At 46.4% G+C, this 14,992-nt stretch overlaps 1 protein-coding gene and 2 long non-coding RNA genes across 3 annotated transcripts; 2 read left to right on the plus strand and 1 right to left on the minus strand.

The window, feature by feature from the left end:
- The first annotated feature begins 2,867 nt into the window (after positions 1–2,867).
- Positions 2,868–4,468, plus strand: LOC139202360 (uncharacterized). The gene is made up of 3 exons (XR_011584359.1): positions 2,868–3,956; positions 4,125–4,229; positions 4,325–4,468. It is a non-coding gene; the product is annotated as an uncharacterized lncRNA (long non-coding RNA).
- Positions 4,469–9,284: 4,816 nt separating this feature from the next.
- On the plus strand, positions 9,285–11,979 carry LOC139202358 (uncharacterized). The gene is made up of 5 exons (XR_011584356.1): positions 9,285–9,393; positions 9,530–9,625; positions 9,721–9,882; positions 10,099–10,230; positions 11,373–11,979. It is a non-coding gene; the product is annotated as an uncharacterized lncRNA (long non-coding RNA).
- Positions 11,980–12,567: 588 nt separating this feature from the next.
- On the minus strand, positions 12,568–14,450 carry LOC139202285 (interferon-induced protein with tetratricopeptide repeats 2-like). The gene is made up of 2 exons (XM_070831693.1): positions 14,374–14,450; positions 12,568–14,034 (listed from the first exon to the last, which is right to left on the minus strand). The coding sequence occupies exons 1-2, from the start codon at positions 14,379–14,381 to the stop codon at positions 12,729–12,731; spliced, it is 1,314 nt and encodes a 437-aa protein (XP_070687794.1). The 5' UTR covers positions 14,382–14,450; the 3' UTR covers positions 12,568–12,728.
- Between the last annotated feature and the right edge of the window lie 542 nt (positions 14,451–14,992).

Raw genomic sequence — 14,992 nt, forward strand, 5'->3', positions numbered from 1 at the left:
TTCCAAACACAACGAGACATAACAAGTGCAAGTATGACACATGCAGATTTCATGCCAGAGAGAGAAACCCTCCTGTACTGTGGATTCACTCACTGTGTGCAATCATGCAAAGGCCGAGCACCACAGAGGAAAGAGGACTGTGGTGACTGACCTGTTTGGATCTTGTAGCAAAGTGAAACTGTCATGTTGGGCTGTGAGTGACTCTCAGAGCTCAAATCATTTAATCTACACAAACACAACAGTGTGCACAAGTTCATTTGTTTTGTCAAAGAGATGGATGAACTTAACTTTGACTAGAGTAGAATATTAGCCAATTTAATTGATTTCTCTGTGTGTCTTTATACAGTAAGTGGGTCAGAGGTACAGAGAGAAAATGAAGATTATAGAAGTGAAGTGAAAAAGTCTGCAGGCTCAACTGAAAACATTGTTGGGGAGAGAAAAAAAGAAAAGAAAAAAACTTTTGCGTCAGATATAACAAATAAAGTAAGCCCAAAAAAAACTAGACTAAATTCACATGTATGTGGAACTATTAGTGATTTGTCAGTCATGTGCATTGGCTACCGCAACACATACAATATAACTATAATGTATAGGTGCTTTTGGAAACACCAAAAGAGGGAGATGGATTCAAAAACTACTATGGACAGAGGAAAAACAAGGACCGTGACGTCGCCCGGTATGGCGCAGTCGGAGCCGCACCCTGGAGCCAGGCCCGGGGTTGGGGCTCACATGCGAGCGCCTGGTGGCCAGGCCTTTGCCCACGGGGCCCGGCCAGGCCCAGCCCGAATGGACGACGTGGGTCCGACCTCCTGTGGGCCCACCACCCGCAGAGCGAGTCGTAGGGGTCAGGTGGTATGTGGCACGGGTGGTGGTCGAGGCGGTTTGCCCCGATGACCTGGGCCTCGGAGACAGCCTCTGGCTGTAGGGACATGGAATGTCACCTCGCTGGGGGGGAAGGAGCTGGAGCTTGTGCGGGAGGTTGAGAGGTACCGGCTAGATATAGTCGGGCTCACCTCCACTCACAGCTTGGGCTCTGGAACCCAGCTCCTCGAGAGGGGCTGGACTCTCCATTTCTCTGGTGTTGCCCGCGGTGTGCGGCGGTGGGCTGGTGTGGGCTTGCTTATAGCCCCACAGCTCAGCCGCCATGTGTTGGAGTTTACCCCGGTGAGCGAGAGGGTCGCGTCCCTGCGCCTTCGGGTCGGGGACAGGTCTCTCACTGTGGTTTCGGCCTATGGGCCGAACAGCAGTGCAGAGTACCCGGCCTTCTTGGAGTCCCTGGTAGGGGTGCTGGATGGTGCGCCGACTGGGGACTCCATTTTTCTGCTGGGGGACTTCAACGCCCACGTGGGCAGCGACAGTGAGACCTGGAGGGGCGTGATTGGGAGGAACGGCCTCCCCGATCTGAACCCGAGTGGTGTTCTGTTGTTGGACTTCTGTGCTAGTCACAGATTGTCCATAACGAACACCATGTTCGAACACAAGGGCGTCCATCGGTGCACGTGGCAACAGGACGTCCTAGGCCGGAGGTCGATGATCGACTTCGTTGTCGTGTCATCTGACCTCCGTCCGTGTGTTCTGGACACTCGGGTGAAGAGAGGGGCTGAGCTGTCAACTGATCACCACCTGGTGGTGAGTTGGATCCGCTGGCAGGGGAGGAAGCCGGGAGAGCTTGTCACAGATCCCGGGGGAGGCTGGAGATATTGAGTACGAGTGGACCATGTTCTCCACCTCCATTGTTGGCGCGGCCGCTCGAAGCTGTGGCCGTAAGGTCTCTGGTGCCTGTCGTGGCGGCAATCCCCGAACCCGGTGGTGGACACTGGAAGTAAGGGATGCCGTCAAGCTGAAGAAGGAGTCCTACCAGGCCTTGTTGGCTCGTGGAACTCCTGAGGCAGCTGACAGGTACTGGCAGGCCAAGCGTGCTGCAGCCCGGGCGGTTGTGGAGGCAAAAACTCGGGCCTGGGAGGAGTTCGGGGAGGCCATGGAGGAGGACTACCGGTCGGCCTCGAGGAGATTCTGGCAAACCGTCCGACGCCTCAGGAGGGGGAAGCAGTACCCCACCAACACTGTTTGCAGTGAGGGTGGGGAGCTGTTGACCTCGACTGGGGTTGTCGTCGGGCGGTGGAAGGAATACTTCGAAGATCTCCTCAATCCCACCGCCAGGTCTTCCATTGAGGAGGCAGAGGCTGGGGATTCAGAAGTGGACTCGTTCATCACCCAGGCCGAAGTCGCCGAGGTGGTCAGAAAGCTCCTCGGTGGCAAGGCACCAGGGGTGGACGAGATCTGCCCTGAATACCTCAAGTCTCTGGATGTACAGGGACTGTCTTGGCTGACACGTCTCTGTAACATCGCCTGGCGGTCGGGGACAGTGCCTCTGGAATGGCAGACCGGGGTAGTGGTCCCTCTTTTTAAGAAGGGGGACCGGAGGATGTGTTCCAACTATAGGGGGATCACACTCCTCAGCCTCCCCGGGAAAGTTTATTCCAGGGTACTGGAGAGGAGGATACGGCCGATAGTCGGACCTCAGATTCAGGAGGAACAATGCGGGTTCCGTCCCGGTCGCGGAACACTGGACCAGCTCCACACTCTCCATCGGGTGCTCGAGGGTTCATGGGAGTTTGCCCAACCTGTCCACATGTGCTTTGTGGACTTGGAGAAGGCATTCGACCGTGTCCCTCGTGGCATCTTGTGGGGGGTGCTTTGGGAGTATGGGATCCGGGCCCCTTTGCTAAGGGCTGTCCGGTCCCTGTACGACTGAAGTAGGAGTCTGGTTCGCATTGCCGGCAGTAAGTCAGACCTGTTCCCGGTGCATGTTGGACTCCGGCAGGGCTGCCCTTTGTCACCGGTTCTGTTCATTGTTTTTATGGACAGAATTTCTAGGCGCAGCCAGGGGCCGGAGGGTCTCCGGTTTGGGGACCGCATGATAGCATCTCTGCTTTTTGCGGATGATGTTGTCATGTTGGCTTCGTCGGGCCGAGACCTCCAGTGTGCACTGGTTTGCCATCTCCGGGTCGGTGGAGAGTCCTTGCCTCAAGTGGAGGAGTTCAAGTATCTCGGGGTCTTGTTCACGAGTGGAGGAAGGATGGAGCGTGAGATCGACAGGCGGATCGGGGCAGCATCTGCAGTAATGCGGTTGCTGTGTCGGTCCGTCGTGGTGAAGAGGGAGCTGAGCCAAAAGGCAAAGCTCTCGATTTACCGGTCGATCTACGTTCCTACCCTCACCTATGGTCATGAACTTTGGGTCATGACCGAAAGAACGAGATCTCGGATACAAGCGGCCGAAATGAGTTTCCTCCGCAGGGTGGCCGGACTCACCCTTAGAGATAGGGTGAGGAGTTTGACCATCCGAGAGGGGCTCGGAGTAGAGCCGCTGCTCCTCCACATCGAGAGGAGCCAGCTGAGGTGGCTCGGGCATCTGTTTCGGATGCCTCCTGGACGCCTCCCTGGGGAGGTTTTCCGGGCATGTCACACCGGAAGGAGGCCCTGGGGAAGACCCAGGACACGCTGGAGAGACTACGTCTCTCGGCTGGCTTGGGAACGCCTCGGGGTCCCACCAGATGAGCTGGAGGAGGTGTCTGGGGCCCGGGAAGTTTGGGCATCTCTGCTAAAACTGCTGCCCCCGCGACCCGACCCCGGATAAGCGGTTGAAAATGGATAGACGGATGGATGAATGTCACAAACCTTTCTCTGCAAATTATGATAAAACTGCTGAAATGTCTAGTTTGTAGTTGTTTTTGTCATGTATGCACCGTCTCTTCCTCAAGTGCATTCGTACATTGGGGAAAATTATTCCAACTGATCAGTTCAAAGTATGATGAAAAAAAGTCTCTTCCTCTTTTTAAACCAAGCCTCACTGTATAAGGTGCAGCACCACAGTGGAACCACTGACCAGAACATTTCCTCACTCACGATGAAGCTGATCCTGTCTCTCACGCTCATCTGGACCCTCTCCAGCACAGGTAACTCTACGCCTCCTAAGGAAGGCTTATTGCAGGTATTATAAATTTAATGTGAGTAAAGATGGATGTAAAGATGGTTGCAGGAGCTCACTTTTTACCTAAAGATAATAATGTTTAATGTGTATCAACCTTTTTTTGTATACATTCACATGTTTTCCCTAATTGCAGCTGAAGCTCTTCAGTGTCTACATGGAATAGATGAAATAAGCAACTATACAAGCCTTCAGACTTGTGGCTTTGATGATGCAAGGTGTATAACAACTCACATTCAGGGTAAAAAATATGAAAAATAAATCTGTTGTGATCAAGTCATTTCATGCATTATTGGTCTGTGTGTGTGTTTTTAACATTTACCAATATGTTCTTAGGTTTCTTAGTAAATGAGCCTGAGGAGGTCAAACAGAGCACCCAAAGTTCCTGTGTGGCGTCCTCTTTCTGCGCTCTACATGGTCAGATATTGTCATACAGAACTGACTCTGATATGGTGGCTGTATCTTTTCATTGCTGCAACACAGACGGCTGCAATGAAGTTTTCCATCGTAAGTATATTTTAATTTGATTCATGATAGTTGAGAATATAAAGCCTGTCTGAACTGTTGAAACTTTCTGTGGATAAGTAATCAAATGATGAAGCTTAAAGACAACGTGTTGCCTGCTGTACACCAATACTGCTGCCAACGCCCACAGACACATGGCGTCATCTTTCCAACAGACAGTTCTCAGTGTCTCTGTAAACCTTGTGTCTCCTGTCTCAGACTCCAAGATGCAAGATGCAAATACAAATGAAAACGGCTTGCAGTGTTTTGGCTGCAGTGATTCCCTGCATAACGTCTGCAACGTGACAATAAAGTGTTTAGGAGTCCAGGACCGCTGCATTAATGGAACTGGTGAGACTTCATGGGGCATATTCATCATATTCACACTGCATACTTGCACATACACACATGTCAGCTAAGCTAAATTTGGCTGCTTGTTCTAGATGTGTACATTTTATTCTTCTTTTAGTACTTCAATTTCATATGGTACCTCTATTTTTTACATTGTGTTCTATATATTTATAGTGGCTTAAACCGGGACTTGAGAGCGTAATTTCGTCATACCAACGTGTGTTGGTATGACAAATAAAGTTCTTTGAATCCTTGAATATAAATAAGACCGTGTCACAAAATGTACCACTCCTGCCCTCAAGTGTTCCATGTGGGACTTTTAAATAACTGGTTCAAAGTGGGTTTGTAAAACAGTGATTTTTTCATCCACAGTGATCGACGGCAGAGCAGAAGGCAGCACCCATCTGTTCACTGGCTGCGCATCGGCAAGCCTGTGTGAAGATTTCTCTAACCAACTACTAGTTGCTTATGTTCACAATCTTAACTTCACCAATACACTACAGTGTTGTGGAACCAGCTTCTGTAACTCGGCCTGGACTGCCAAGCTGAGTGTTGGTCCTTTACTGTTTGGTCTCATTGTGCATTTTGTCCTTTAGAGCCAAGACCAGATATAAAAAGCCAGAACATGTCTTTACTTGTTTCTGTGAGGAATTTTAATACTACTTTTAATACTACTTTTAATCACTACTTATAAAAAGGCCAAATATATAATACTGTGTGCCTTAAACTTGTACCAACAACACTATATGTAAAACTAATTACCGAACACTGGATTTGAATTAGCAATAATAACTGTATGACTAACATTATATTAACAGTAAACTGTATAACCTTTATTTGAACTAACCAAGTGACCTGTGAGTGAACTAATAACACTATATAATCAACCATTAGAACCATTTTGTTACAGGTACGGCTGCTGGATGAAGGTGGTGATGCCAAGAGGCTGGGACCAGCCTGTGCACCAACGAAGGGAGGGCCAAGCATAAATCCACGGCTACTCCCCACCTAGACAACCAATCAAAACTAATTGTATTCTTGGTGGAATGTATATACTGTTACTGCATACGTGTTTCGGGGCTCACTCTGTGACCTGTTGGCTGCAGACTAACAGCTTGCTGACTGTGGTTTTCAGAGCTCAGACTGAGTCCTTGATCAAGCTCAATACTTATTCACACAGAGAATAAAACACCTTAAATGAGAGAAGTTGCCTGTCCTTCATCGAAAAAAACGAACACGCGACAAATCTCACACAGTTTAAAGCATTTGAATTTAATTTTAACCACAGCAACTGCACTTAGAACAACAAGCACTCCTCCATCTAATGAAGCAAATATACGGTGATTTTCCAGTTTATTGGACACATCTAGCTACAGCTAATTCAGCCACATACCACAGTAGTTAAGAATATCTAAATCATGATCTGTCAGCAAGCGTAGTTATAAATAAATAAAGCATCTTTCCTCTTTGCTGCATGGGTAGTTTAGCTGTAATCGCTGATTTATTTAGTGAAAGCTGTTCTTCAGTGTTCAAACTGCTCTAATGAGGTTCTCTGCTGTATGTGAATAAAAGGGTTCCTGGTTTATCTTTTGTTGGACTCTGTGGTGCGCTGCTTTTGCTCTGTTTCAATATGTGTCTCTCCAGCTGCTAAATAGTCGACCGTGTTCACCAGCTGCTCTCTAATCGTCTGCCGCTGGTCACTCAGTTGAAGGTTGTGGATGTATGAGTCCATAGAGTTTCACATCTGCCTTTTTCAGGCCTCTTGTCGGCATGTTCATTTATTTGCAGAAGAGGAGTTCAGAGATCAGCTATATTGGACAATCAAAATGGCTTGTACGAGGATCTCTTCTGTTCTGAAAACCACAGTTGGTAAACCATTAGCTGCAGCCAACGTCCCAGAAGAGAGCGAGCTAGTTTAGCATGACACAATGTCATATACTCAAAATGTGCAACTATCTGACTGGTTCATCAAAGGTGGGGAGGAGCCGTGGTTTAGACTCAGCTCTCCTGGTTTGGTGCACAGATCATCCAGTCAGCAGAGACAGCGCCCTAAAGGGGAGGAAACCCTACACTCCCTCATCTTTGGGTCTCTTTACGTGCTTTGGTTCAACTTCTCTAACTACCACTATTCCCTTATTCAGTACTTAACCTTGAGTTGTTTCTCTGTGTGATTTGGGTGTAAGCCTGTGTCAGCAAACTGCACTGTGTGGTAAAAACCAGTTTATGCTGAATGTTACACACACAAAAGATACTTTAAATACTGTTAGAGCAGGAATGTGATTGTTTTTTAATTCTACATATCAAAGTCTGTTTACAGATGTTTGTGAGCACTACTGCCTATGTAAAAGAGATGTATGAGGCCTTTTGTCTCCAGAGGCAGCTGTCTACCAAGCAAAGGATCATTCACCAGCACGTTTCATTTTGTTAATAACATTTGAAATGTTGAGTTCTGAAATCTTCAAGCTCAAAACGTCTCCTGTGTCCACAGATGCAGTGACAGAAACCTAATGAACTTAACTTTGACGAGAGTAGAATATTAGCACATTTTATTGATTTCTCTGTGTGTCTTTATACAGTAAGTGGGTCAGAGGTACAGGAAGAAAAAGATTATATGAAGAAGATTATTGAAAGATTATAGGGAAGTGAAAAAGTCAGCAGGCTCAGCTGAAAACATGTGGCAGGATGTGGTACGTGCAACAACTATCATTGGGGAGAGAAAAAAAGGAACGAAAAAACGTTTGCCAGGAAATGTATTGTTATTAGACTTTATTGTCCCCGGGGGGGAAATTCTTTTTCACAGCACTGATTCTGCTTGACAAACTGACAGTCAGACAGTAGACATGACAACACAACAACAGCAGACTTAACAATACTTCACAATACAACACTTCCCACTACCTTTACACATAGAAAAACACCAACAAAGCAAACAGCCATAGTCACACTCAGCAGGGTCTGTTGTTCAGGACTGTTATGACAGCAGGAATCAGGCTCTCCTGCCCCTCAGAGCTCTGGACCTGCACCCTGAGGGCAGCGGGGCGAGATGTTCATTCAGTGGATGAGTGGAGTCCCGTTCTATTGAGTTTGCAATGCGTGTTATGGCTCTGTTATTGAGTTCAGTGAGACTGGGTGTGGGAAGACCTATTATTTTAGCAGCAGTGTTGGTTACCCTTGTGAGTGTGGTCCGGTTTTTGGTAGTGAGCGTGGTGAAGAAACAGGTGGAACAATACAGATACAGACAATACATGATGCTTTGATAGAGTAGAAGTAGAAGATGATGAGGAGTAACATGAAGTCCTTTAAGTTTACGGATGACTGATGACTTTTCTGAATGTCCATAATGTGCTGATCAAAGGTGAGTGTGTTGTCTAAAGTTACTCCCACTATTTCAACTGGTTGGTTATGAATGACAGTGGGGTGCTGCGGTGAGGGGGGACTGACTATCAGCTCTTTTGTCTTGCTGACATTGAGGTCCAGGTGGTTATCCTTGCACCACTGGGTGAAGTGTGTGACAGTAGTGTGGTAGTCCATGACGGAGTTATTATCTTTGAGTAGGGCAAGAATGGCTGTTTCATCAGAATATTTTAGATACGTTATCCTGGGTGATGCTGTCATTTGTGTAGAGTGTGTACAGGAATGGAGTTAGCACGCAGCCCTGCGGTGCTCCTGTGTTGGTGGTGAGAGCAGGAGATGTAGTTGAGCCCAGCCGTACCACCTGTTGCCTGTTGCTGAGGAAATTGTGGATGAGATGTATCAGCCGGGTGGGGATGTTGAGGTGATGCAGCTTCTGGATCATCAGATGCCTCTGGATGGAATTAAAAGCAGAGCTGAAGTCCACGAAGAGTATCCAAGCAAAGTGGCCTGGAGAGTCCAGGTGCTGAAGAAGGAGGTGCAGCAGACAGGCTACAGCGCCCTCTGTGCCCCTATTTGTCTTGTAGGCGAATTGGAGGGGGTCCAGTTGTGGGCAGACTCCAGGCATTTCATAATTATGGATGTGAGGGCAACAGGTCGGTAGTGGTTGAATTCAGTGGGCCGCGGCTTCTTGGGGACAGGGATTATGGTGGACATCTTCCAGATGGAGGGTATGGTGGCGGTAAGGTAAGCCTCACTGAAAAGTAAATGGAAGATGTGTGACAGCTCCTGAGCAGGTATAACAAAGAAAGTAAGCCCAAAAAAAAACTAGACTAAATTCACATGTATGTAGAACTATTAGTGATTTGTCAGTCATGTGCATTGCACCAAAAGAGGGAGATGAATGTCACAAACCTTTCTCTGCAAATTATGATAAAACTGCTGAAATGTCTAGTTTATATTTGTTTTTGTCATGTATGCACCGTCTCTTCCTCAAGTGCATTCATGCATTGGGGAAAATTATTCCATCTGATCAGTTCAAAGTATGATAAAAAAATAAAAAAGTCTCTTCCTCTTTTTAAACCAAGCCTCGCTGTATAAGGTGCAGCACCACAGTGGAACCACTGACCAGAACATTTCCTCACTCACGATGAAGCTGATCCTGTCTCTCACGCTCATCTGGACCCTCTCCAGCACAGGTAACTCTTAAATTTAATGTGAGTAAAGATGGATGTAAAGATGGATGCAGGAGCTCACTTTTTACCTGAAGATAATAATGTTTAATGTGTATCAACCTTTTTTTTGTATACATTCACATGTTTTCCCTCATTGCAGCTGAAGCTCTTCAGTGTCTACATGGAATAAGCAACAATACAAACCTTCAGACTTGTGGCTTTGATGATGCGAGGTGTATAACAACTCACATTCAGGGTAAAAAATAAATCTGTTGTGCTCAAGTCATTTCATGCATTATTGGTCTGTGTGTGTGTTTTTAACATTTACCAATATGTGCTTATGGTTCTCAGTAAATGAGTCTGAGGAGGTCAAACAGAGCACCGACAGTTCCTGTGTGGCGTCCTCTTTCTGCGCTCTACATGGTCAGACATTGTCATACAGAACTGGCTTTGCTTTGTTGGCTGTATCTCTTCATTGCTGCAACACAGACGGCTGCAATGAAGTTTTCCATCGTAAGTATATTTTAATTTGATTCATGATAGTTGAGAATATAAAGCCTGTCTGAACTGTTGAAACTTTCTGTGGATAAGTAATCAAATGATGAAGCTTAAAGACAACGTGTTGCCTGCTGTACACCAATACTGCTGCCAACGCCCACAGACACATGGCGTCATCTTTCCAACAGACAGTTCTCAGTGTCTCTGTAAACCTTGTGTCTCCTGTCTCAGACTCCAAGATGCAAGATGCAAATACAAATGAAAACGGCTTGCAGTGTTTTGGCTGCAGTGATCCCCTGCATAACGTCTGCAACATGACAGTAAAGTGTTTAGGAATCCAGGACCGCTGCATTAATGGAACTGGTGAGACTTCATGGGGCATATTTTTCATATTCACACTGCATACTTGCACATACACACATGTCAGCTAAGCTAAATTTGGCTGCTTGTTCTAGACATGTACATTGCATTCAATTTTATTTTCTACTGCTCTTCTTCTTTTAGTACTTCAATTTCATATGGTACCTCTATTTTTTACATTGTGTTCTATATATTTATTGTGGCTTAAACCAGGACTTGAGAGCGTAATTTAGTGCCACCCCGTGTGTAAACGTGTGTTGGTATGAATAATAAAGTTCCTTGAATCCTTGAATATGTCATGATCCTGCTGTCTCTCTCCCTCTTGTGTGTTTTGTCTCCCCCTGTCTGTTGCTGGAGCGGAGTCAGGAGGGTTACTCCCAGTCATCCACCCACACACCTGCAATAATCACACACCTGTTCCTCATCAGTAATCAGCCACCTAGTCCTCCCCAGTCTTTATAAGCCTGGTTCACTCTCTCACTCACTGCCAGATTGTCTGTTCCCATATGGTAACTCTCGGCTCCTCTTCTCCAGTTTTCCTTGTGCTAGCTTTTGTCTTCGTCCCTCGTCTCGTCTCCAGCCTGCTCCCTCCTGGTCTCCACTCCGGCCCTGCTCCCTCATCTCCAGCCTGCTCCCTCCTGGTCTCCACTCTGGCCCTGCTCCCTCATCTCCAGCCTGCTCCCTCCTGGTCTCCACTCTGGCCCTGCTCCCTCATCTCCAGCCTGCTCCCTCCTGGTCTCCACTCTGGCCCTGCTCCCTCATCTCCAGCCTGCTCCCTCCTGGTCTCCACTCTGGCCCTGCTCCCTCATCTCCAGCCTGCTCCCTCCTGGTCTCCACTCCGGCCCGGTTCCCTCTTCTCCTGCCCGCTTCCCCCCGGTCTCCACCGCGGTCCAGTCCCTCACTCCACCAGCCTGCTCTTCCCTGCTACTACCACCTGCCTGGTTACAAATACATTTACCAACCTCCTAACCAGTGTCTCTGTGTCGGTCTCCGTTGTGGGTTCAGCCAGTCCCATTCCGTACAACAGAATATAAATAAGACCGTGTCACAAAATGTACCACTCCTGCCCTCAAGTGTTCCATGTGGGACTTTGAAATAACTGGTTCAAAGTGGGTTTGTAAAACAGTGATTTTTGTCATCCACAGTGGTCGACGGCAGAGCAGAAGGCCGCATCCTTCCGGTCATTGGCTGCGCATCTGCAAGCATGTGTGAAGATTTCCCTCGACTACTACAAACTGCTCATGTTCACGGTTTGAACTTCACCAGTACACTACAGTGTTGTGGAACCAGCTTCTGTAACTCGGCCTGGACTGCCAAGCTGAGTGTTGGTCCTTTACTGTTTGGTCTCATTGTGCATTTTGTCCTTTAGAGCCAAGACCAGATATAAAAAGCCAGAACATGTCTTTACTTGTTTCTCACACAGTGTTAAAGCATTTGAGTTTGATTTTTAACCACAGCAACTGCACTTAGAACAACAAGCACTCCTCCATCTAATGAAGCAAATATACGGTGATTTTCCAGTTTATTGGACACATCTAGCTACAGCTAATTCAGCCACACACCACAGTAGTTAAGAATATCTAAATCATGATCTGTCAGCAAGCGTAGTTATAAATAAATAAAGCATCTTTCCTCTTTGCTGCATGGGTAGTTTAGCTGTAATTGCTGATTTATTTAGTGAAAGCTGTTCTTCAGTGTTCAAACTGTTCTAATGAGGTTCTCTGCTGTATGTGAATAAAAGGCTTCCTGGTTTATCTGTGCATTTATTGTGAGCTGCTCAGTGAAAACCTCAGGCAGCAGAAACCTGATGATGCAGAAGAAAAAGGTTTTAATTCAAATAAATAAATATTTCAAGTGTTTACAAGCTAATTATTTACATATTAGTGTTTAGAGGTATAATTTACATGTTTAAATATTAACTCAAGCATCTTTAGTAGTGTTCAGATATTGTCCAGAATCTACCTCTGTAGTTTTACCTGAAGCGAAGTTGTTCTGGCCTCTGATTGGTTAATTCAGTCACATGTGAGTGAGTAACAAGGAAGTGTGTTGGTTGTGAAGCCAATGAGGACAACAGTCCTGCTCTCTCTGCTCATTAACAGTGATCCAACCAACACATGTCGAGCCCTCACGTTCTATAGAAACATGCTGCAATACACACACGCTGACTACAAGCTAAAGTTTTCCTCTAGATCAATAAGTCGTCCTTCACCAAACAGTCAAAGTTGTACTTCTGATAAACAAACATTTGATTGACAGTGACAACCAACGAACATGCATCTCGTGAGGACGCTCAAAGTAAAATAGTGAGTGAGAAGTTAAAGTTAGTTGATGTTCTTCAAATTCATGCTAATTCTTTTTGAGGGGAGTTTTTCCTTATCCGAATTCTACACATCCACACAAACACAACCTCTCTACCACAGTTTTCAACATATTTATTAATAGATTCTTCTGGTTTTAGGCCTGATGTCGGTACAGGAAGTGTTCCCTCTTTATAGAGGCTCTCAGTTTGGCAGGTCAGTCAGAAATTCCTGTATTTGTCCACACATTCGGTTCCTGTTTCTGTCTCTGATCCTCCTCAGTGTTCTTATGCTGTTTTCCCGATAGAGAGATTGTAACGGTATCGCCGCTGCCCTCATGTGATACTCTATCGACTTGTAGCTCTCCTTTCGGATTAAATGCACATATTTTGCATAGTTGTTGTAAAGCATCTGTGCCCCCTCAGGATCCAGGTCACTCTCTAGCAGGTCTTTGTAGATCTGGTCAGCTTCAACCTGGTAATTTGACTCTGCGTATATTTTTGCGAGAGATATTCTTCTTTTAATTGAAGAATGAGGGTAAAGAGAAATCACCTCTCTGTAGAGACTGATTGCTCTGTCGACCATGCTGTGCTCCAGAGGATTGTCCCTGTGTGAAAAGAGCCTCTTCTTGTAGCAGATCGCAGCACACCTCTTCAGGTAACGCTCATCTGGATGTCTTTCCAGAACCTCCTCTGCCAAATCAATAGCCTCGTCGGCAGATACATACTCTCTGTACAGCCTCAGTAATGGTTTGATGCCACTGTAGCTGCTGACGGGCTTTCTTAAAACCCTTCTGGCCAGCTCACGTGCTTCATCTTCAATATTTCCTTTCTCGGCACATGCCTCAAGGTAAAGAGCAGCAAGGTACAAGTTCTCTGGATCATGTTCCTTGGCGATTTTCATTTTCTCCAAGACGTCAGCCCGTAACTTTTTGTTGCTGTGTTTTAAGGCACTGACTGACGCCAAGACGTGGCTGCTGTGCCACTCCACCATGTCAGGCTGCATCCTGATGGCTCTCTGGAAGTAATCAGCTGCCAGCCGCTTTTTGTCTGTACTGAACTTCATCAGGGTCCAGGCCTTTTCAGCGTAGACCTCCGGGTGGGGCTCGTCCTGTGACGGAGAAGGGTATTCATCCATCAGGGCATCGATCTTGGACAGGTAAGCCCGACTCTCTGCTTGCTCTCCTCTATGGTAGTGCAGCCAAGCCAGGTTCCCATGGTTCACCACCAACCAGGGGCCCTCATCTGAGACGGTGTTTCTCATCTGGCGAAAGGCCTCTGCAGCCCTGCCGAAGAAACGCTGGGCGTCATCGGTGAGCCCCAGCTGGTAGTGGATGAACCCCTGCAGGTTGTAGATGTGACCCAGCCAGCTGTACCCCTCCACTGCGCCGATGTCCTCCAGCTGGTCCCTGAGACAGACAAGTTTGGACCTGCTGGGGTCGACATCCCAGGTGAAGTGGCACTGCAGCGCCTGCAGCTTGGCCTCCGCTGTGGACGGACTCTGAGCAGCACTGATGGATAATAAGGACAACAAATGTTAAATCACATGTGTAGCGAGCTGAAAGGAAGGAAGGACTGTTTGTCTAACATGTTAAGGATCTGGATCAGGCGCTTTTTAGAGATCATTAACAATTTTTTTTCGGTGAATGAAAGAAGGAAGGGGCAATAAAAGGAGGGAGTGTGTGAGTGGAAGGAAAGAACGACGGAAAAAATTATCAGAAGAAACAAAAAGGAGAGGAAGAAAAACTGAAAGAGGGAATGAGGTGCAGACTGAAAGCATAAAGGTCAGAAGGTTGTTATCCACATTATTTAACACATCAACAATGTGACATCCAGAAGCAGATACTCACCTCATCATCCACCTGTTTCCTGTGCTTTTCTAGATATTCTTCTGGTTCCAGCTCTTTGTGTAACGTGCTGCTTTGGGTGCGGCATCATGAAATCAGTAATGTTTAACTTCTAACAGGTTGTAAAAGATGTCACGTTGAACACAAGATTTGGACTCTCAGACTTTCTTTCCCCTGTTATGTAGTAATAGTGTGACACGTCTGCCATACTGAAAAAAGTCAGGACTCAGTAGACTTGACATGGAGTTTTTTTTACCCAGAAAGTCTTTCTTGGAATTATATCACACCAGTTACCAAAATGTAATCACACAGAAAAGTGATAAACAGAGAAAAACTGTAGTTGTGACACTCAGCGGTGCCTTTTTGACAGATACACTTTGAGCTGAATGTTTTGCATGCTGCCATTATCAGTCTGAATGTGGCTGCTGTGATCTGGAGTCAGGAAAATGAAGAATCGGTTCACTCCACACTTTGGAGCACAATTTAAATTCTAAACCAAAAGGCAAATGTCAAAAGGTTAAAGTCTAAGAGAAGTAGTGAGTCAAAGAGTCCAGAAACACATATTTTTTAAATTTAGTTATGACCTGAATATCAAATATTGAGTCCAAGTTATGTGACTGGC

Source organism: Pempheris klunzingeri, chromosome 6, assembly GCF_042242105.1.
Source record: "Pempheris klunzingeri isolate RE-2024b chromosome 6, fPemKlu1.hap1, whole genome shotgun sequence".
In the NCBI taxonomy this organism is placed as follows: domain Eukaryota; kingdom Metazoa; phylum Chordata; class Actinopteri; order Acropomatiformes; family Pempheridae; genus Pempheris; species Pempheris klunzingeri.